A 19,997-nucleotide genomic window follows, 5' to 3' on the forward strand; every position below is an offset into this window, starting at 1 on the left:
AGGCACGAGGTTCACGGTTCACGGTTGTATAGTCACGAATTCACATAATCTGTGAATGTGAATGTTAGCACGGCAAGCCCTTTTCAGGCAACTTCTGGCCACAATCGCGAATCACGAGTCGTGAGGTGAGTCTCGCGCTACCTTATCAATTTGAGTGAAAGCTCCAACTCGTGACCCACGACTCACAGACCTTGTTACCGCACGACCTCGCTCCTCTGCCTTGGGGAGGGGTTTTTTTTTTTTTTTTTTTTTGACTTTGTCATAAGAAATCGGTGACGCTGAGCAACAGCACAGCACGCAACAGACCCAACATCGGCAGGTCAGCCGAGTCTTGAGACGGCCATTGCCGAGTAGACCGACATTCGTGATGGTTCAGAGCGTGGTTAGAAAATCCAGATGTCAAGACTGTCTCTGCTCGTGTGAACGCGCAACGTAGACTTGGGTCGGAGTACCGTGGCCTCGCTGTTGCCAAACAATCGTGAATCACGAATCGTGAATTTGCCAGAGAATCACGAATGCCGCTCGAGACTAACTTGGGGGCGTGAACCTGAATCACAGAATTGTGACTGATGCCGTAACTCACAACTAACAAAGATGTCTCCTCCCCACGCCTTCGTGTCTGTGATTGTTGTGGTGATCTATTTAAAGCAACCAGGACGTACATATGCCGACACGCAACATCCAGTCCTCCAGTTATGTCCCACTCACTTTGTGTGCGACAGCACAGACTTGTCTGCTTAGTAGTATGTCAGCCACGACAATGATCTCGCTGTTGGGACAAGGTGATCGATCTATTTACAAGGCAGGCAAGAAGGTATGAAAGGTCGTACATGGGAGCGTGAATGTTCGTGAAAGAAATCAGGGGGTCGGGATAGATCATGATCAGGGCAGAGACGACAGAGATCGGCACCAATGGCACGGTCGACCTCGTCTGAACACATTCAACAGTTGCAAGCGTCCTGCTCTTGACCTCCTTGCTGCCCTCTAAGGTCCACACCTGGTCTCGCGCCTCCCGCACCGGCAGCTCCTGCGCCCGCTCGACCGGCGCCGCTGCGCTGCGATTCGGCTGCCTGCTCTGTCGGCAGCTTGCGCGCGATCATGGTAAACAGCTCCGAGACGTTGGACGAGTTCTTGGCCGAAGTCTCGAGGAAGAGAAGACCCTCTTCCTGTGCGTACTTTTCGGCCTCTTCGGTGGGGATAGCACGGCGTGTGCTCGCCAAATCCGCCTTGTTGCCTGCCAGGGCAATGATGATATTGGGGTCAGCTTGACGCTGAAGTTCGCGGATCCACGCTTTGGCCTTGTCGAGCGACGAAGGCTGCGTGATGTCGTACACTACCACAGCGCAGTTGGCATTACGGTAGTACATGGGTGCGAGCGACTTGTATCGCTCTTGTCCCGCGGTATCCCAGATCTCGAACTTGACGGTGGTCTGTGCATCGAGGCTGACAGTTTGCGTGAGGAAAGCAGCTCCGATGGTGCTCTCGCGATAGTCGTCGAATTGGTCCTTGACAAATCTAAGGACCAAACTCGACTTGCCAACAGCCGACTCGCCGAGCAGGACGAGCTTGAACTGAAGCTGACGAGGGTTCCTTGGAGCAGCGGCCATCGCTACAATCGCACTGCGCTCGTGGGGAGAATGAGGCAAGTGTGGGTTGCGACGAGACTTGGCAGTCTAGCACTAGCGTGAGTTTTGGCGAGAGGTGTCGATGCGACTGTGGTTGATGAATTAGGACTGGCGGGTCGGAAAGGCGTCGAAAAGGTTGTCGAGTCGACCAGCCAGTGCGATGCTGAGCTGCGCTTTTCTGACAGCAGGTCGCACAATGTGTGCAAATTGGCGTTGTTTGCTCGCTGAGAAGCAACGGATGTTTGTGTATCGAGGATATCGAGGATAGCAACAGCCGCTGAGTATCAACGAATTGTTCAACGATGAAGCTATCGATAACTTACTGGTGGTGCCAAACTGGTAGAGTGAGAGAGTATAAGCGCAGGGGTGGTGGTGGAGGTGATAGGGGTCGAGATGCGGATAGGCGCGCTGCATCAAAAATATAGGTGACGTGAATCAACTGATCCAAATCACGAATCGAGAGGCAATCACACAAGTTATTCACACTCGTGACTGTTACTCTGTGACTGTGACTGTGACTGCTACAGCTAGGAAACGATGTGTGGCGGAAAAGCAGAGCCTCGGAGCCCAACGATTATTTTGGCGGAAAATCACGAATCACGAATCGGACAGCGTGAGCGAGGCTAAGGAACTCAGAGATTCACGATTGTGTTTCACACGACTGTAAACAACCAACACAGGCACATACTCACACTTTCTCTGGTCCTCTACGCGACAACCACCAACGTCGATGATGCTGCTGCCGAAAGCATCACTGAGTGATTGAGTGAGTGTGATCAGACAAGATGGGAATAGTACTGTACAGCAGATGGCAAGATTTTGGTCAAGACGACGCTTTGCCCCTCAACGCCAGCCATCCTCATCGTCGTTACCAAGTCTAATCTGTGTACGCTGTTGATTGATTCCAGATTCGATTTGCTGAATACAGATCTGGCGGAAAAAGTTCTCGAGACGCGAGAAGCCAGCTGGTCGGCGTCTAAGCGCTTCTCTTCTCCCGTCTGACCCTTTCTTTCGTCGTTCGTATCTTGATCTCTTTCCACCTGCATCCTCGACACTCAGACGCACAAAGATGGCTCCCTAACAAGTAGCCTAGACAACTGACTATTAGGATAGGGACTGCATGTGTGTAACTCTATCCGCCTCGTGACTGTGACGTTGATTACTTTTATCAATCGTGAATCGTGAATCGTGAATCGTGAATCGTGAATCGTGAAATAGTTTAAGAACTGTTGAGTCACGAGTCTGGCTTGGTTAGGATTAGGCCTCCACTTTCTGTATAACTCACGAATTTTCTGCAAGTCACAGTCACGAGTGACGAGTGTTGGAAAGGAAATTGAGCAAGCAGAAACCAACACCATCAGCTATGGGCAGACGACATCTTTTCCTCCACTGCTTCTTGCTCGATTCATGATACGCTCGACTCGTTTCAAGCATTCATGGTCATCTCGCTCAGGACATTGCGAGTCTCAACAAGAACCCTTGCCGGCTGCCTACACTCACGTGCTCTTGCCACAGGAACAGCACTAGCTTGTGCCGCATCTTTCTTAGCCATTGCACAACGCTCGCCCAGTGTAATTCGCGGAATCATGTCGCTTCCCAACTGGGAGATCACCGACTCGGTGAAACAGAATCGGATTCTTGCAGACGTCATGCGGGCCATGCACCGTATTGCACCGCTTCAGCTGGCTGACACATCGTTTGACAACGTCGGTCTGCTATTGCAAGCTCCGGCATCTACCACAAGCCAGTCCAGCGAACAGCAAAGTGTCATGCTTGCCATCGACCTGACAACAGACGTATGTAATGAGATTCTCTCCTCGTCTGCCAATGTCAAGGTTGCGCTTGTCTACCATCCCATCATCTTTCGAGGTCTCAAGTCGTTCACTTTGGCCGATCCTCAGCAGACAAGCTTGTTGCGGCTTGCAGCGGCCGGAGTGAGTGTATACTGCCCCCACACTAGCCTCGACGCAACTCCCGGAGGCATCAATGACTGGCTCGGAAAGGTGGTCACGTCACGTTCGGCTTTTCCTGAACTCAAATCGGCCGAAAGTGTCAACGACTTTCGCTCCAATCCTTATCCTGCTCTTAGCATGTCAAAGAATCCCCCCAAAGGCTATGAGGCAGCGGGACTCGGAAGATTGGTCCAGATCGATCCTCCTCAGCCCTTTGAAGAGATTGTGCGCAGAGTCAAGCAGAATCTCAACCTCGATCATGTCCAGGGCTGCAAAGCGTCTGACAAGCCCATCTCTACCGTCGCCGTCTGCGCTGGCTCGGGATCAAGCGTTTTCTCGGGTGTCAAGGCGGATCTTTATCTCACCGGCGAGCTCTCTCACCACGAGATCTTGGCTTACCAGGCAGCAGGCGCATCCGTGATTGTCACGAACCATACCAACACCGAAAGGTTAGTACTCTTTGTCGCTTTCCGACTTTGGCTCCACACGATCGCAACTCTCTGGCTGACATTTCTAGATTGGGCTGCCTTTTGTTTCTCACAGGAAGTATCTACGAGACGTTCTGCAGCACTCGTTGCAAGAAGAGCTTAGCGGAAAGTACACTGTCCTTGTGTCGCAGAACGACCGAGATCCCTTGCGGGTATTGTAGAGCGAAAAGAGCCAATAATGAGAAGCAACAGACACGAGGCGGGCTACCATGTGTTTGGTGGTGCCAAGTCTGGCGATCTGTGAAAATCGGGCCCGATGACTGACGCGTGGAAGGTGGAGAAATCATGACAACCTGACACGACTCATGACTGGGTCTGAGCGGCCTGAGAAGGTTCGGACGCTAATTAAGCCGCGTCCCTGACACAAGTCGACCATCTTGCCTGCCTCTGTACTCACAAGTTTGTGTTCACGTTTGCATCGCCGTCCCATCTGGTACCTTGCGTACGAGCACTATCGAATAGGACCGGCAACCCATCGGATCGTCACTTTAGGCCTTGGAAGGGGGCCAGATCCGGCGCACAGCATGAGCGACCTCTTGGACTCGTTGGATCGACTTCCTAAGATTCGCCAGTTCGATGCTTTTCCTAAGACACAGTCGATCTATACACAACGCTCGTCCAAGGGCGGTCTGCTCACCATCATTGCCACTGTGACACTTTTGGCACTGCTGTGGACCGAACTCTCCTCATATCTCTATGGTGAACGTGGCTACTCCTTCTCCGTGGATAGCCGACTGCAGTCAACGATGCAGATCAACATGGACATGACTGTAGCGATGAAATGTCACTACCTCACCATCGATGTTCGTGATGCGGTTGGCGATCGCTTGCACGTCTCGGATTCCGAGTTCACCAAGGACGGCACGACGTTCGAAATCGGTCATGCGGATCGACTGGATGCCTTGCCAATGCAAGAGGTCTCGGTGCAAAAGACAATCAACCAAGCCAGACGAAAACCAGTCTACCGTAAAAAGCCTCGCAACAAAAAGTTCAGCCGACAAGTGGCCTTCCAAAAGACGGCTCACATCGTACCCGACGGACCTGCTTGCAGGATCTACGGAAGTATGGAGGTTAAGAGGGTCACCGGCAACCTACATATCACTACGCTTGGACATGGATACTTGAGCGTGGAACATACGGACCATAAGCTGATGAATCTGTCCCACGTGATCCACGAGTTCAGCTTCGGTCCCTACTTTCCGGAAATTTCTCAGCCGCTGGATTCATCCGTAGAAACGACGGAAAAGCATTTCACCGTATTTCAATACTTTGTTTCGGCGGTACCGACGTTGTTCATCGATGCAAGGGGCAGGAAGTTGCATACGCATCAGTACAGCGTCACCGACTACACGAGGCAGATCGAACATGGGAAAGGTGTACCGGGCATCTTCATCAAGTACGACATCGAACCACTCCAGATGACAATCAGACAGAGGTCGACGAGCTTGTTTCAGTTCTTGGTGAGGTTGGCGGGCGTGCTGGGAGGTGTATGGGTATGCGTAGGCTACGCTTTCCGAGTGACGAATCGGGTAGCGAATTTTGCGACCAACGTGGGCGGGGGCGAGAGGGATACTCCGGAAGCATATGCGGCGAGCTACGGATATCAAAGACCTGGCATTGAGAAGTCGGATAGCTGGCTGGGCAAAGATGACGCTGTCAATAAGCTCAAAAATAAGTGGGCTGGGTTCAGCGGTGGCATGGGAACGAGTGGCCATCGAAAAGTCGACAGCATTCAGCAAAGGATCATGTCGGAAGAAGGCAGGGCCTTCTGAGATAGATATATCCTTACACAGAACCATAAGTAATGCATCGCGATGATCCTACATCAGTCAAAACTTCGCATGTCTGATGCGGACGACCCTTGAGCGTAGAAAACAAGACACGACACGGGCGAAATCTGACCAAAGAGTGAAATACATTGCGAAAAGGGACACCGTTGCTCTAGCGTGACGCGAATCAAGCAGCCATGGCCGTGTCGAGTCCTCTTGTCTCGAGGTGATCCAAGCTCTTTCTCAAAGTGGCGATCTTACTCCGCAAGGTTCTGATAGCTTCTGGCAGCAGCTTCTCCGGTGGAATGATGCCCGTGCTCTCCAAATCGAACAAAAAGTGATCTCTGACCCTGCCGAGCTTGACCTTATCTTCGAATTCGTGATGCCTAAACACTTCTCTGGAGATTGTATCCTTTCGTGCATCTTGGACGAAAACGGAGCGGGTTTTACCAGAACCTTGAACGCCAATAACGCCTGGTGGGAAGCATGAGACGAATTTGTCAATTGATTCGTCAGGAATGGGTTGGAGCAGCTGAATGTGTGGCAAGAGGCGGTAGGTGGCAGTTGCGACGGGGGAGAACTTTGCATGATCTTTGCCGATTCCCTTTTCGCAGTGAAGTTCGAGATCGAGCTCCTGACCAGGTCGAAGTTTGGCGATGAGGATCTTGTCCTGGACGGGACGAGGTGGGGAATCGGCAAAATCTTTTTCTTGGCCTCCCTTGGCATCCCATCGCAGTTGCTCCGAGTAGACGTTGTGACCGATGTAGAGCTTATCCGGATCGGTTTCTCCGCGTGCTGCTGATCGGTTGCGCTCGCATTTTGCCTTGAGATGGAATACCACCGTATTGCTGTCATCAGCTTCGTCACCGGGCATGCGCATCGCTACCTTGTCTGGATTGATAGCGAGTGGTACGAGACCGAGACGGTGCGAAAGCACTTCATCTTGAATGATGGACGTGTTGTTCCAGATGTAAACGTGCTCGATGGCGACTGTAGGCACCTCGGCCATCAACACTCTACGCACAGCGTTGGCGATGGACGCATCGACGCCTATGAGGTCAAATTCGCATGAGGCGTCAGAGAGGCGGGTGACGATGACTTTGAGATTTTGGTTGGCAGCTGCGAGGGAGAAAGCATTGTTCTCGCCTGGATAGTGTAGAGGGAAATCGGTGTTGGCGACCGAGCCGACACGTTCTGGCAAGATCTCAACGAGTCGACGCTGATCGACTGCTACAGAGGTCTTTGAGTCCTGTATGATGCTAGAAGCAATAGGGTCGTTGGCGATGCTACCGCTGGGGTGCGAGCTAGAGGGCTCATCGACGTCCATTGGCTGTTCGACAGCAGCCGTCTTGGATGATCTTTTTGAGCCTTTCGGTGGCATTTTGTGAGCTGAGACTCGGATTCGAACCTCGTAATGGTGGTGAGACTCCTTGTGTCTGGCAGAGGATGATCACGATTGTGATAGTGTAATAGGTGTTATACGAGGATGGTAAGAGTCAAGACGAGGGCGAGCTTCATGATGAAAGAGGCACGAAGTGAACACCAAGATATTCGAACAGCCTTCTGCGACTCCACTTGAACTGAATCGAAAAATTTCGGCAGAAACCCAGCGCAAAACGCACTTCCTTTTCCAAACAGATGGATCTGAGTTTTTTTGTTGTATTTTTTCTTTCTTCTTGCACTCGTCTCAGAGTTCCGACTTCCTTGGTTGCCGAGCTTCGTGCTTCACGCTTGTGGCTTCGATGTTTGGTGTTTGTTTTGTGAGCAACTAAATAGACGGTCTAACAGATTCGAGTATCACGTGTCACGTTTCGTGATTCGTGATTCGTGATTCTATCGTGTATGCTTTGCGAGGTTCGAACACGACGAGCTCGACGGTCTGTGCACCTTCACAGAAGTGGCATAAAACTGCTAAATACTACGCTCCGGCGAATGGTGTTGAAGGAAGCACAGGTCGGTCTACAAGCTGGAGGTAAGCAGATCTGGCTCCACCGGGCGATAGAGCCTGCGACTGCGGGATTGTCCTCGATCTAAGTTATTTCGATAGCGCATGTCCTCAGATGCTTCTTGTTTCTCTTTGATCATGTTGCCAGTTTGAGTATAACTTATATCTGTTAAGAATAGTTAAGCAGACCGGTACTCCCGACAACGTCTGCTCCCAATTTGCTTAAGACTAGTCGTGAGCTAACTTATGAGAAATACATGTCTGCACGCACCCTGACTCACGAATCCACGAATTACGAATCCCGCGTTTGCGTGCAGTTAGTTGTCTACATTTTTCCGGCGCTTCAAACTACTCAAACCGCTTGTAAGTGTTCCATGTGGTGGCGAGAAGCTTTCATCTACCAGCGATTGATTAATGCGTTGTTGTTCCTACCAGAGAAGCCTTTCTGGATACTAGAAACAACAACGTGGGCACACGAACGTACTGAAGCGAGCTTACTCGTGACTGTAGCGGAGCCATATCGTGTCTTTAAGCCGAGGTACGACTACTACGCTTGTCACTCACAACTGCTCTGTCCATTTGCACGTCTTTCCCATGATGACCTTCTTTGTCTCTCTTGCAACCCGCTCTGGTGCCTTGAGCGGTCTCTCAAATTTATGTACAGTATAATCGTGAACGCAACCGAGGAAGTTGGTGATTCATGCTCTTCGACGAAGCTTGCTTCTTTTCCCCATCTTCTCGCTCATTTTCCGTGCGAGCGTAGGCTTCCTCGATCGAGTGTGATACGTGATTCACGATTCGTGATTCCCTCGCCACGGGATATCGCGTTGCCTCAGTATTCCCACTCGTGACTGATCGTGACTGTATTTGTCGCCTAACCAACAATCACGAATCTCTCCCACTTGCACGTTGAACTGCGGTCACTCAGGGTTAGGGTTCGTCGCTCCGATCTTGCCGTTCTATCTGCTTCTCGGTGTGCCGACAACTGTGGCGTTCAGAGAGCGGCCTCCTTCCATCGGGTTTTTCCGAAAACGCCAAGCTCTTAACCTGCACGATCGTCGAAAGCCACGACCGAGCATGGCAACAATCCGACGGCCTCGATCTCTTTCACACGGTCACAATCTACGTTGACACTCGCCAACATCCCTGACTCAGCCAACGACACCTTCTGACTGTCTTTCACGAGTTCCAAGAGGGTTTTGAGTGACTTGCACCGTCATCCACCGTTGCTCTCTCTTTCTCTCTCTCTTCGTCATCTGTCCACTTGGGCGCCTCTCGATTATCATTTGGCTCTTCGCCTGAGCTGCTGCGTAGTCCCACTTTCAAAGGCCTTGCGTCACACGAACTGTTGAACTGAGCAGTCGAGGCGGACCTTGTGCCGAGCCCTATCGACGTATATCAAGGTCTCGACTTCTGAAACACCTCTCATCGAATCTCATCCCTTCAATCACAATCGACTTGATCTACCGAACATGACACCGATAACTACTCCTTCTTCGACCGACGTCCGCAAGCGCCCCAAGGCCAACTCGCACTCGCTCATCGTTCCAGGCAATGTCGACAGGCATGCCGCACTCTGCGAGCAGCTGCGCAACAGGCAGATCACCGACCTTGTCGATGTTTCTGGCAGCGGCACAGGCACAAGAGGCTGGATTTGGGGTACCATCACAGACATTTTCTATTACCTCTTCGTATGGATACCACGAACCTGGTGGTACACTCTGACCAGTCTGCCCCAGCTTGTGCTTGACCCCATCGGCCTTGGCTCAGCTCTGGCCTTTGCCTTTGTCACCACATTCGCGCTGTTCGGCAGCTTGGTTGTCAGGTACGTGTGCCCCATATCCCGATCCGACGCTCGCTTCTCTTCGACCTGGACTTCAAAGTCGCTTGCACACGGCAACTGACGAGCAGAATTCTTGACACACGTGCTGATATTGTGTTTGACAGTGCTATCTGGCGTTTGCCCTTTGTACAATCCTACTGGCAACCCATCTCAGACCGCAAGGACATCAGTCTCGGTAATCTTGGTGAGCTTGCTCGTGTTGCATAAGCACGAATTTCTTGGACAGCAGACTGACGTTTCAACTTGCTTCTGTACATTCAGCATACCCTCTTATCTTCGAGTTTGACGCCAACCCACAGAACAAGCAGATCCGCGATGCCGCCTTTAAGGTCATGTCGGACCCTATGCAAGCTGACGCTAAACCTTCGACGGATCAGGAGCGCAATTTTGACCTCGAGATTTCGAAGCTCCTGATGATGCTCTCTGCACTTGTGTACGAGCGCAAGGTGGGCGCGTATCACAAGGCCGCCCTCTTGGCTCAGCAGGGCAAAAAATTGAACAAGCAATTCATGTGCGACGACAAAGTGCTCACTGACGCCGGAATCGACATTGGCCAAAAAGTTGACTTTGCAGACAGCAAGATCAAGCGAGTTGCTAGGGAATGGGGGCTCAACTATGCTAGTGTTTCTGAGCTTGCCACCAACACATCGCCGCTATGCGGAGCTTTTTGGCACCCCTACCACAACTTTATCATTCTTGCGTTCAAGGGTACTGATCCGGTCGAGTTCAAAGAGTGGGCCGTCGACCTTACCTTCAACTACACGGACGGTCGTGGCTGGTTGCCCGGCTTCACCAAGGTTCATGCCGGCTTCTACAAGCAGATCTTCCCGCAAGACCTCAATCATGCCACAGGCGCATTTCCGTACAGCCAGATCCGCAATGCGGTCAGCAAGATTGCCAGCGAGATTCGCGCAACGTCTGACAGCGACCACGTAAACCTGTACGTGACCGGGCACAGTCTCGGAGCCGGGCTTGCCAGCTTGTTCTATACGCGTGCAATTTCTTCGCCCAAGGACTTTGGCCAGACGGAGGACGGCGCCAATCAGGTCTTTGTGCGCGACGCATACTGCTTTGGCACGCCCATTGTTGGCGACCCTGACTGCATATCGGCCTTCAACCAGGCTTGTCATGAACGCGACCTCGACTTTCCGCACGCATTGTGGCGAGTTACCAATCGTCGCGACGCTGTGGCCACCATGCTTCCTGACGCTGGTGACAACAACACGCTAGTCCACATCAGTCCTCTCAGCCAGCTCCACTTTGCCCACATTGGCCAGGAGATCCAACTGGACAACGATGTCGGCAAGGTCTATACGGGCCCTGGCACTTCGCTGCCTGTCGGAACTCCGGTCAACATCATCACTCATCTGCATCAAGGGGGTGAAGGGCCCAAGGTGTCGCTTCCGCCCGTGTTCTCTTTGCTGGAATGGATCCCAGTGGTGCGTCGTCTAGTCGCTCACACGCCGTCGTCGTACTGGGACCGTCTCACCAAGGTGCAAGCTGAAAACACGATCGAGTACGCTCGCAGTCACTGATGGTACGCTTGTCGTTTCTGTCTACCGATCTTTGTCGCTGCCGGCTGCGTTTGTTTGTCATTTGTTGTTTCTGTCACGTTGTTCTTTGATCGCAGCTGACCCCGTCATCGTTTTTGTTTGCATTTCACTTGAATTTGGTCTCTTTGGTCTGATGCAATCGCTCGAACGACGTTGAGCTTGAGTGTACAAGCGCTGAAGCTGAATGATGGACACGCGGTGTTTAGTGCTGGATGAAGCCGAAGCAATTGGTATCTTACGAGCTGACGATTTGATTTATTGATGACGACTCGAGATAACTATTCGAGAATGAACTTAGCATGAGATAACGTCAGTGCAAGATGGGGGTAACATGCTTGTGAGGAAATCATGAATTGGTTAGTGAGGGATTTTTTACTTCTTTTCGTTGGGGTTGTGCTTCTGGCTGGAGGCGCTTGCGGAAGGGTCGACGGCGTACTTGGACATGGAACGCAGTTTAGGACCGAACTTGTAGAGTACAAAAGGAATAGGAGCCATGATGATGGAGATGGAGCCGATGAGAACGCAACCCCAAGCGACGGGGAAAGCTTTAGGGCCGTTTGCCTGGAGGTTGTTGAACATGGCTCTGGCGACGAGTGGGAGTGCTGCGCCGATCGAGGCTCGAAAAAAGTCGTTTCCCGCATAGACACTAGCGATGGATTCCGGATAACAGTCACCCAGGTACGAGAGACCGGATTGAAAGAGCAGGAAAGTTCCGACCGCGAAAAACGAAGAGAGAATGATAGGCACGATCCAGTGGATGCTAGCGTTGGCTGTCCAACCAAAGCCAAACATGCAGATAGGGATAGCCCACGCCCCCAAGATGGCAGGTTCCAGCCACTTCTCCGGAGCCACCTTGCCACCGTTTCGATCGAACAGCGGTCCATACGAGTACTTGTGCCAGAGAACGAAGGGGATATAAGTCAAAATGGCTCCTACAAAAATGCCCATGAATGCAAGACCGAGTTCGCCAGAGTTGAAGCCATACGTTTGCACAAAGACAATCGGAAAGGCTTCTAGCCAAATATAGAGGATTCCATAGACCAGACCGATATGAAAGTTGATACCGAGGACGATAGGTTCCGTGAACGACAGCACGAAAGGTCGGACGAAGGTCATCATAGCGAGCTCCTTACTGGTCAAGTTGGCGGACATGATCTCGCCTTTGGTGCGCAAGTTTGGGTTTCCCGTTACCTTGCGTAGCCTCTTAGCTCGACGGTAGAGAATGTTGGCGCTTGACGTCTCGGGAAGTGTCACGACGAGCACCACCAATGTGAAACCGGACAGCATGAGCAGCGGCCAGATGGTCCATCTCCAACCCTCGGCACCGAAACTCTGCGCGGCAAATCCACCAATTAAGGGACCCAACACTGGACCACACACGGCTGACAGACCCCACACTCCCAGTGCAAGCGGTCGATTGCGCGCCGAGTACAAATCGCCAATACTCGCTCCACCCGTCGCCAGCGGAGGCGAGCCGAACAATCCTGCCAGGAAACGCAAGATCATGAATCCGGCAACGTTAGTCACCAGCGCCGTAGGCACTTGCAAGATGACAAAGATGAACAGCGTCAATAGATAAGGTAGCAAACGCCCGATAGCGGGGATCTCAGACGCTGCTGAGAAGCCGATCATCGGACCCAGACCGTAGCCAAAGACGAAAAGCGACAAGCCCAAAGTGGCAGGCACCACGCCGATGCCGAACCACGAAGAAAAGAGCTCGACGCCAGGCGTGTAAATCGCCGATCCCATGTACACTGAGACCGTAAGCAGACAAAGTAGAGCTGTGACGAAAGCTTTGCGTGGCATCCGCCAGTTCTGCGGATTATCTGGGTCCGACTCGCCGTTCCAATCGACCAGGTAAGGGTCCGAGTCGTCTTCGAGCGAGTCAGGTGCTGTTTCAAGCTGCTCTTGATCGCTACCAGTCGAACGACGTTGTGAGTTCATCGAGCTCGACTCAACCATAGACGGCTTAGCAGGCTTTTCCGCAGTCGATGCAGCACCGTCACCGACATGTGTTGCCTCGGACGTTGCGGACGACGGCGACCGAGCAGCCTGTGTGCATCCGCAAGTGTGGTTGCTCTGAGCGCGCTTGGTCTTAAATCCGGGCAGATACTCTTCGGGCGGCACAAAGTCATCCCTTTCCTCTGGATACGGAATCAACTTGCCCTTAGACAGCCTGTTGACCAGAGAGCCCCAGAATGTGTCCTGGTACCATGGCAAGGCATATGGACGAGCATGGTGCAGCTTTGGTCGATGCGTTGGTGAGTTGGCGTCGGATTGGTGGTGCAAGTTGTCCATGATTCCGCGGTCGGTTGAATGGTCAACCACCAATGCGAATCTTAGGGCGGTATGGGGACAACTGTGGAGGTTGGGCAGCAATAGGTGTTCCGACAGCGACGTTGTGTGCTTTATACATACCGCAGGGTGTTCTAGGACATGAATCAGCGATGCTTTTTCTGTTGCTTACGGAACAAAGCAGCAGTCACACACTGCGGCGCGTGCGACAGATGTCAACATGGGTACCATGTATCCCGCGGGCTGGGAACGCTACTCTGTCGTGTGTAACGTGCAAATTCTCCGATTGTCATCATGAATGAACGCCACGCAAAAGCACCAGATATGAACCACGAATGCTGACCGCGATTTGTAGAGTCAAGAGTTAGACGTCACCTCCCATGACGACTGTATGTGGTAAGCCTCCGCAATTTGACAGGTGCAAAACTCGAATTTGTGCACAGATATGCGCCGCGGATCGCGGAGTATTTTTTCCTTCCCACAGCATGAACGCCATTCACATTCACGATTCACGATTCGTAATTCGCGAATGTGTTCGTTCAAGCAGCGCGGATGGACATCGGTCGCGAGTCAAATTCTGCTTGCCGCGCATTCATGAGTGGCTGAGATCTTGTCAACAACGCAAGAACGCAGCGGAGGTGACGCTGCACTTCTTCGTCCCAGCCGGAGGGCGGTTTGTTTTCCGCCGTCGGCTTTGTGGAATCTCGATGTGGAATCTACGGTTGTTGTGTACCACGGTGATGAGACTTCTGAGCAAACGCCCTCGTCCCTGCCGGATGTGCTGGACACTCATTGTCGCGATCGAAATCCCGAGCATACATCGCTGCAAGGCGGCCGTGACCTTGTCGGCTATACGAGCACCTGTTCGATAGCAAAGCGACAGCGAAGACGTGACAGCTTTTGGCTGTAATCAGCTCATCCAACATCAGGACTAAGACTGTCCACGTGCCCATCCTCTTCGCATCTCCGTCGAGCTATCTACGAGTAGACGTAGTAGGGTCACTCTTCTGTGCGCCGAAAGAGGTGCTAATAGTGCTTACCGTGCTTCGGATCTGCAGCCGCTGCTGGATGGCATCACCGCTATCTGACTGATGACATGACCCCACGGCTCGCTCATCGTCCCGTACTAATTTGTGCCTCAATTTCCACCTCCTATTTTGGGCTTGTCGAAATTGATCCTGCAAGTCTATCCGCTGAAAGCGATCAAGATCCGTTTACGAACTCGAGCTGGACCACTTCACACAATGTGAACAGATATCAAGGACACTCGCGTTGTAACAGCTGCGCTGCGAGTACGGGAGTTCGACCAGGCCAACCAGGAAAAAGAAAGTCTATCATGGTCAACAAATTTGCAGTTTCCTCTTGAAAATTATCCTCGCCATCACGAAGAAGAGCCTCTCTGTCTGACACAACGAGTAAAGAGGAACTATGTTCAATATTCGTGATTGTGAATTTGTCGTCATACACAAAACGTCGACGTCCATCGGATTTCAGCAGCCAAGTGCTTCCAGGCCGAAAGCTTAAAGTCGTGAAGCGCCACTGCACACCAAACAAATCGATAAACACAAAATCGCATTGGATGTCAGTCGAATTCAAATGACTAGTGGAACAGCATTTTTGTCATTGCAGTAATGAGATCGATTTGCAGGTGCAAGACGATACACAGCAAGGAAGCAGCAGTAGGAAGGGGGTAAGAAGCATGCCCTTCGCGGGCCGATACTTTACTTACTTACGCGCTGTCCTTCTGAGCCATGAAGACGAGGAGGTCGAGGCATCGGTTCGAGTAACCCCACTCGTTGTCGTACCACGAGACAAGCTTGACAAAGTTGTTGTTGAGAGAGATACCGGCAGCAGCATCGAAGATCGACGAGTGCGAGTTGCCAATGAAGTCCTGAGACACAACGGCGTCCTCAGTGTAGCCGAGGATACCCTTCAGCTCGTTCTCGGAAGCGCGCTTGACCTCGGCCTTGATCTCGTCGTAGCTGGCGCCCTTCTCGAGGCGGGCGGTCAGGTCAACAACCGAGACGTTGGTGGTGGGCACACGGAAAGCCATACCGGTGAGCTTGCCGTTGAGCGAAGGGATGACCTTGCCGACGGCCTTGGCGGCACCAGTGGACGAGGGGATGATGTTGGCAGCGGCGGCACGGCCTCCACGCCAGTCCTTGGCCGAGGGGCCGTCGACGGTCTTCTGGGTGGCGGTGGTGGCATGGACAGTGGTCATGAGACCCTCAACGATACCGAACTTGTCGTGGATGACCTTGGCGAGGGGAGCAAGGCAGTTGGTGGTGCATGAGGCGTTCGAGACGACCTGGGCCTTGGGGTCGTAGGCGTCAAGGTTGACACCACAGACGTACATAGGGGCGTCAGCCGAGGGAGCCGAGATGACGACCTTCTTGGCACCACCCTTGATGTGGGCCGAGGCCTTGTCAATGGTGGTGAAGACACCGGTGGACTCGACAACGTAGTGGGCACCAGCCTGACCCCAGGGGATGTTGGAGGGGTCCTTCTCGGCGAAGACAGCGATCGACTTGCCGTTAACAATGAGCTTGCCATCCTTGGTGGAGATGTCACCGTTGAAGACACCGTGGGTGGAGTCGTACTTGAGCATGTACACCATGTATTCTAGGTCAATGAAGGGGTCGTTGATGGCAACGACGTTGGCCGTGTTGTGGACGACCGAGTTACGGAAGACGATACGTCCGATACGACCGAAGCTGCGAGGATCAAGGTGCACAGCAGAGATAGAAGAAGGTCAGAATTCAATCCCTCCGAGGCTTGCTTACACTGATCAAGGCCGTTGCCTTTTTTGATTGGAACGGAACTTCTGCCGTCTTGAATCAGACCAAAGTTGGTCCCTTCGATTGCTCACTGTCGTAAAAACAACAACGAGAAGACTCTCGGCAACACCGAAGGGACACTCGGCGAGACTCATCGCCATCTTCAGCGAGGGAGAAGTAGAGCCTACAACGCCGCTCGTTTCGATGGCGTGGCAGGGGCACGATGATCAATCAAGGTCAAGACCAAGGCCAAGCACTTGCAGGCTCCAATGGATGGGAAAGTCGAGCGAGCAAGGCTGGTGGGTTGGCGCAGTGAAATCAGGGAAGGTCCACAGAATGCTTACCCGTTGATACCGATGTTGACCTGAGACATTATGGAAGAGTGTTTTGGTTTCGAAACGAGAAAGAAAGATTCGATGGTGGAGCAGAAAGAAGAAGACGATGGCGACAGCGCTTGTTCTTGAAGAGTGAGGTCCTTGGCTCGAAGAGTGCGCGGGCCCCACTTTGCGCCGTCCCAGCATCAACACGGAGCCCAGCAACCGTGACCGAGTCTCGGCGCTGTTTCCTTCAGCAGGCCATGGGTGCGAGCGAGGTAGAAGCGAATAATAATCGATCCTTTTTTCCCAGCGAGAAACACGGGCAACCACCTCGCAGAGAAGAAGCTCTTGGAAACAGCCGAAGTCGACTCTATGGACTGATCTGAGCGCGTGAATTCCAAGATTAATTGGTTTTCGAAATCCACATCGGGCTGATGTATTCAACTGTGGCTTTCGATGAATACAATTTACACATGCAGACCGTGCACGCACGACGATGTGGAGTGAAAAAAAAAAACGAAAAAAAAATTGGCTGCTGATCACAGCAAGTCAGATTCTTTCCGCTTATCACTTCTAGATCTCGCTGTTTCTTCGGTCAGTCTTTTCCCCCCATTCTCCAAGCAAACCTGCCTATCAGCAAGATCTGATTTGATCTGTTGAGGGCTGCGTAGGCTGCGGTCGAGTCACTCTTCGAGGCTTAACGGCCGAGAGACTTGTCCAGCGAGTCGGGCGAGAAGCCGTCGACTCTGCTTGTGTGCTGACGGAATGGCGGCGATCGACGGACGCGGCTTTGCCGTACAGTGCCAACATGGGCAGGCAAAATGGCAAGCGGCAATGTAGCGTCACCGTGCTCTTCCGTCCAGATAGGTACAGTACAACCCTTGATCTTCTCCACACGAACCGGAACGAACAGATCATCCGGGTCGACGGCTATCGCACACACTTTTGAAACAAATGGCGGGTGAAAGTGGAAAGCAGAACTTTAGTGGGGGACACAGGAAACCATTGACGGGCGGGCGGAGGCTTGCGGGTACGCCATGCCCACCCAAAGGATCTTTCCGAGAAGCGAGCGGAAACGGAGGCCATTCACGGATCTTGCCTTGCGACTCGCATTCGTGATTCACGATTCCAGCTAACACTCAGCAGCAGCAGCAGCAGCAGCAGCAGCAGCAGCAGCAGCAGAGCATATCTTCTTGACACACGTCGCTCGTACCCTGGATCCTAGTCAGCCAGGCGTTACAGCCGCTAGATTCACAATTCGTGGCTAGCATGGCGTTCGGAATGGTACGGAAACCTCATGCCTTGCTGCAAGTAAGTTGTACTCTAAGAGCCGGCAGAAAGCGGCTTTGATTTCTGAAACAATATCGTAAGTAGTAACCTAGCCGACCTAACATGGAAGCATTCTCGATTGCCTCACCTGTCACGGCGGCTCTCTAAAGATCGGTAGACTCCAAGTTGACACTTGCCCGATACCGATTCTTGATTGCCGCCAACCGACACAGGTCGGCCTGTCTGCTTCTGGACAGATTCTTGATTCTTGATTCGTGATTCGTGATTGTCGCGAGGTGTGGGTTATGGCGTGCTCCAAGCAGTCAATTGTTGCATCTGGTTTCCCGCATCCTCTGTGTTGCGTTCTACTACAAAGAGCTCAGTCGATCCTGATAAAGCGCCGGCCAAGACACGGACCTGTCGGTGTTTCACGGCGATCATGGACTGACGTGAGCATGGGGCTGACGCTTGTGCTCAGAGTTGGTTGGTACCGGCTAATCCATAGCTTAAACTCGACGCCGACGTCGCTATGACCTAGCAAAGCTCGAACATATAAACAGCCACTCCCATGTGAGAGTGTCAGCGTGCTTGTCACACCTACCTCTTTTGACCATAGCCGCTGAGCGCCTCGATACTTGATACGATGGCTCCAGTTGCAGTCAGCAACGTCAATCACCCAACCCATACCCTCAGCTTGAAGCGGGTCGCTTCGTCCAACATCACCTTTGCTCCCGCCAGCGAGCCGTATCAACGTCGATTGAAACTGATAGAGAGCGACACGGATGAGTCAGAGATCACGTTCCCGCTTGTCCTAAGGCCCGTTCACCACGGCAGCGATCTGACAACAGAGCAGATTGTAGAGGCGGTCAAGCCACTCGCCCCAGTCGCTTCAGCTGATTACAAACCTTCCAAGCTGCAACAGCTGATGGACGCCCATGGCGGCGCAGTTCATTTCAAAGGATTGCCCATTCGCGATGCCGATGATTTCAGCAAGTTCATGCATGCTCTAGCCGGAACGCTACCACCTGGCGCCGACGCTGGCGATAAAAACAATCTCCTCGTTCACCATGTGGACAAGGGTCTCATGGTCATTCGCCACACCATGGCGCCCAATGTGGCCACCGCCAACGAAGGGCCACCACACCAGTCCATTGGATCGCACAACGAGTATGGCCTCTCGACCCACTACCCCTCCATCATTGCCTTCTGCTGCCTCTCCGCCCCCACATCCGGCGGTCAGACGCCCATTGTTAACAGCCTTGCGCTGTACGATCGGCTTAAGTCAACTGTTCCAGGCTACATCGAAAAGATCCAGAGGCGCGGGCTGACATTCGTCATCCACCATCCAGTAGCAAAGGTGCAGGGTAGTGTGCAGGGCAACAGCCTTTACAATGCCGATTCGTTCGGTCCTACTCCAGAGTCCAAGGTGGACTTGAGCAGTTTGAGCGACGAGCAAAAACGGAAGCTCGTGGAGGAGAATATCCTCGAGCTTGCACGTGAAGGTGGATGGAACGTTGCTGTCGCTGGTGATGCTACAGGGGAAAGCGATGGAACACGGTTGGGAGCATGGCACCAAAGAGGATTCTCGTGGACATGGCTGCCCGATGGATCCATCAACGTCTTTCAGCGCGTCCCAGGTATCCGTATCCACCCAACGCTCCAGAAACCTGCCTACTTCAACAATGTCGGCAACCGATACGCTTACGCAAAACAACACGCATGTCTACATCCCCCGCACTACTCGGAAAAAATGAAGGACTTCTTCCCTCCACCATCCTTCCCGCTGCCTGCTGGCCAAAGCAACCCAACCGAGGCACCGGAACAAGACGAACCCATCCCGCTCAACTGGCTCGAAGAAGCTCATCGTTGGACAGAACGCTTGCAGGCTCACGTTGAGTGGCAACAGGGCGACATCCTTGTCATCGACAATCTTGCAGTGCAGCACGCTAGAACTCCATGGACAGGCCCACGAAAGCTTGTGGCTAGTCTGTGGGACCAGCGCTCGTATCTCGACAAAAACGCGCCTATTCGTTTCTGAGCTCCATCTTCATAGCTGCGTACTATCGAGAGAACTGTGTTGACGATGATGATGCATTGCTGTGTGTGTGTGTGTGGGGGGTGGGGGGGGGGGGGTTATATGTGCGCGTGAATCGTGACTACACAA

At 52.6% G+C, this 19,997-nt stretch overlaps 8 protein-coding genes across 9 annotated transcripts; 4 read left to right on the plus strand and 4 right to left on the minus strand.

Moving 5' to 3' along the window:
• Positions 1 to 941: 941 nt before the first annotated feature.
• Positions 942 to 1,607, minus strand: UMAG_02485 (putative GTP-binding protein ypt5; the record flags this gene model as incomplete). The annotated part of the gene is made up of 1 exon (XM_011390461.1): positions 942 to 1,607. The coding sequence occupies one exon, from the start codon at positions 1,605 to 1,607 to the stop codon at positions 942 to 944; it is 666 nt and encodes a 221-aa protein (XP_011388763.1).
• Positions 1,608 to 3,211: 1,604 nt separating this feature from the next.
• Positions 3,212 to 4,226, plus strand: UMAG_10165 (uncharacterized protein; the record flags this gene model as incomplete). Its single annotated transcript, XM_011390544.1, has 2 exons — positions 3,212 to 4,026; positions 4,121 to 4,226. 2 exons carry the CDS (start codon positions 3,212 to 3,214, stop codon positions 4,224 to 4,226), a joined length of 921 nt encoding a protein of 306 aa, XP_011388846.1.
• A 363-nt stretch (positions 4,227 to 4,589) lies between these two features.
• UMAG_02487 (uncharacterized protein) lies at positions 4,590 to 5,837 on the plus strand (the record flags this gene model as incomplete). The annotated part of the gene is made up of 1 exon (XM_011390462.1): positions 4,590 to 5,837. The coding sequence occupies one exon, from the start codon at positions 4,590 to 4,592 to the stop codon at positions 5,835 to 5,837; it is 1,248 nt and encodes a 415-aa protein (XP_011388764.1).
• Positions 5,838 to 6,021: 184 nt separating this feature from the next.
• On the minus strand, positions 6,022 to 7,215 carry UMAG_10166 (putative DNA-directed RNA polymerases I and III subunit protein; the record flags this gene model as incomplete). Its single annotated transcript, XM_011390545.1, has 1 exon — positions 6,022 to 7,215. One exon carries the CDS (start codon positions 7,213 to 7,215, stop codon positions 6,022 to 6,024), a length of 1,194 nt encoding a protein of 397 aa, XP_011388847.1.
• Positions 7,216 to 9,251: 2,036 nt separating this feature from the next.
• Positions 9,252 to 11,157, plus strand: UMAG_02489 (uncharacterized protein; the record flags this gene model as incomplete). The annotated part of the gene is made up of 3 exons (XM_011390463.1): positions 9,252 to 9,604; positions 9,727 to 9,806; positions 9,884 to 11,157. The coding sequence occupies 3 exons, from the start codon at positions 9,252 to 9,254 to the stop codon at positions 11,155 to 11,157; spliced, it is 1,707 nt and encodes a 568-aa protein (XP_011388765.1).
• Positions 11,158 to 11,547: 390 nt separating this feature from the next.
• UMAG_02490 (putative H+ antiporter involved in multidrug resistance) lies at positions 11,548 to 13,473 on the minus strand (the record flags this gene model as incomplete). The annotated part of the gene is made up of 1 exon (XM_011390464.1): positions 11,548 to 13,473. The coding sequence occupies one exon, from the start codon at positions 13,471 to 13,473 to the stop codon at positions 11,548 to 11,550; it is 1,926 nt and encodes a 641-aa protein (XP_011388766.1).
• A 1,517-nt stretch (positions 13,474 to 14,990) lies between these two features.
• UMAG_02491 lies at positions 14,991 to 16,620 on the minus strand (the record flags this gene model as incomplete). 2 transcript variants are annotated; one of them, XM_011390466.1, is made up of 3 exons in its annotated part: positions 14,991 to 15,009; positions 15,204 to 16,184; positions 16,592 to 16,620. In XM_011390466.1, 3 exons carry the CDS (start codon positions 16,618 to 16,620, stop codon positions 14,991 to 14,993), a joined length of 1,029 nt encoding a protein of 342 aa, XP_011388768.1. The 2 variants fall into 2 exon arrangements, with proteins under 2 accessions (XP_011388768.1, XP_011388767.1); XM_011390465.1 differs by lacking the exon at positions 14,991 to 15,009 and having other exon boundaries at positions 15,200 to 16,184.
• Positions 16,621 to 18,476: 1,856 nt separating this feature from the next.
• On the plus strand, positions 18,477 to 19,871 carry UMAG_02492 (uncharacterized protein; the record flags this gene model as incomplete). Its single annotated transcript, XM_011390467.1, has 1 exon — positions 18,477 to 19,871. The coding sequence occupies one exon, from the start codon at positions 18,477 to 18,479 to the stop codon at positions 19,869 to 19,871; it is 1,395 nt and encodes a 464-aa protein (XP_011388769.1).
• Positions 19,872 to 19,997: the final 126 nt, after the last annotated feature.

Source organism: Mycosarcoma maydis, chromosome 5, assembly GCF_000328475.2.
Source record: "Mycosarcoma maydis chromosome 5, whole genome shotgun sequence".
In the NCBI taxonomy this organism is placed as follows: domain Eukaryota; kingdom Fungi; phylum Basidiomycota; class Ustilaginomycetes; order Ustilaginales; genus Mycosarcoma; species Mycosarcoma maydis.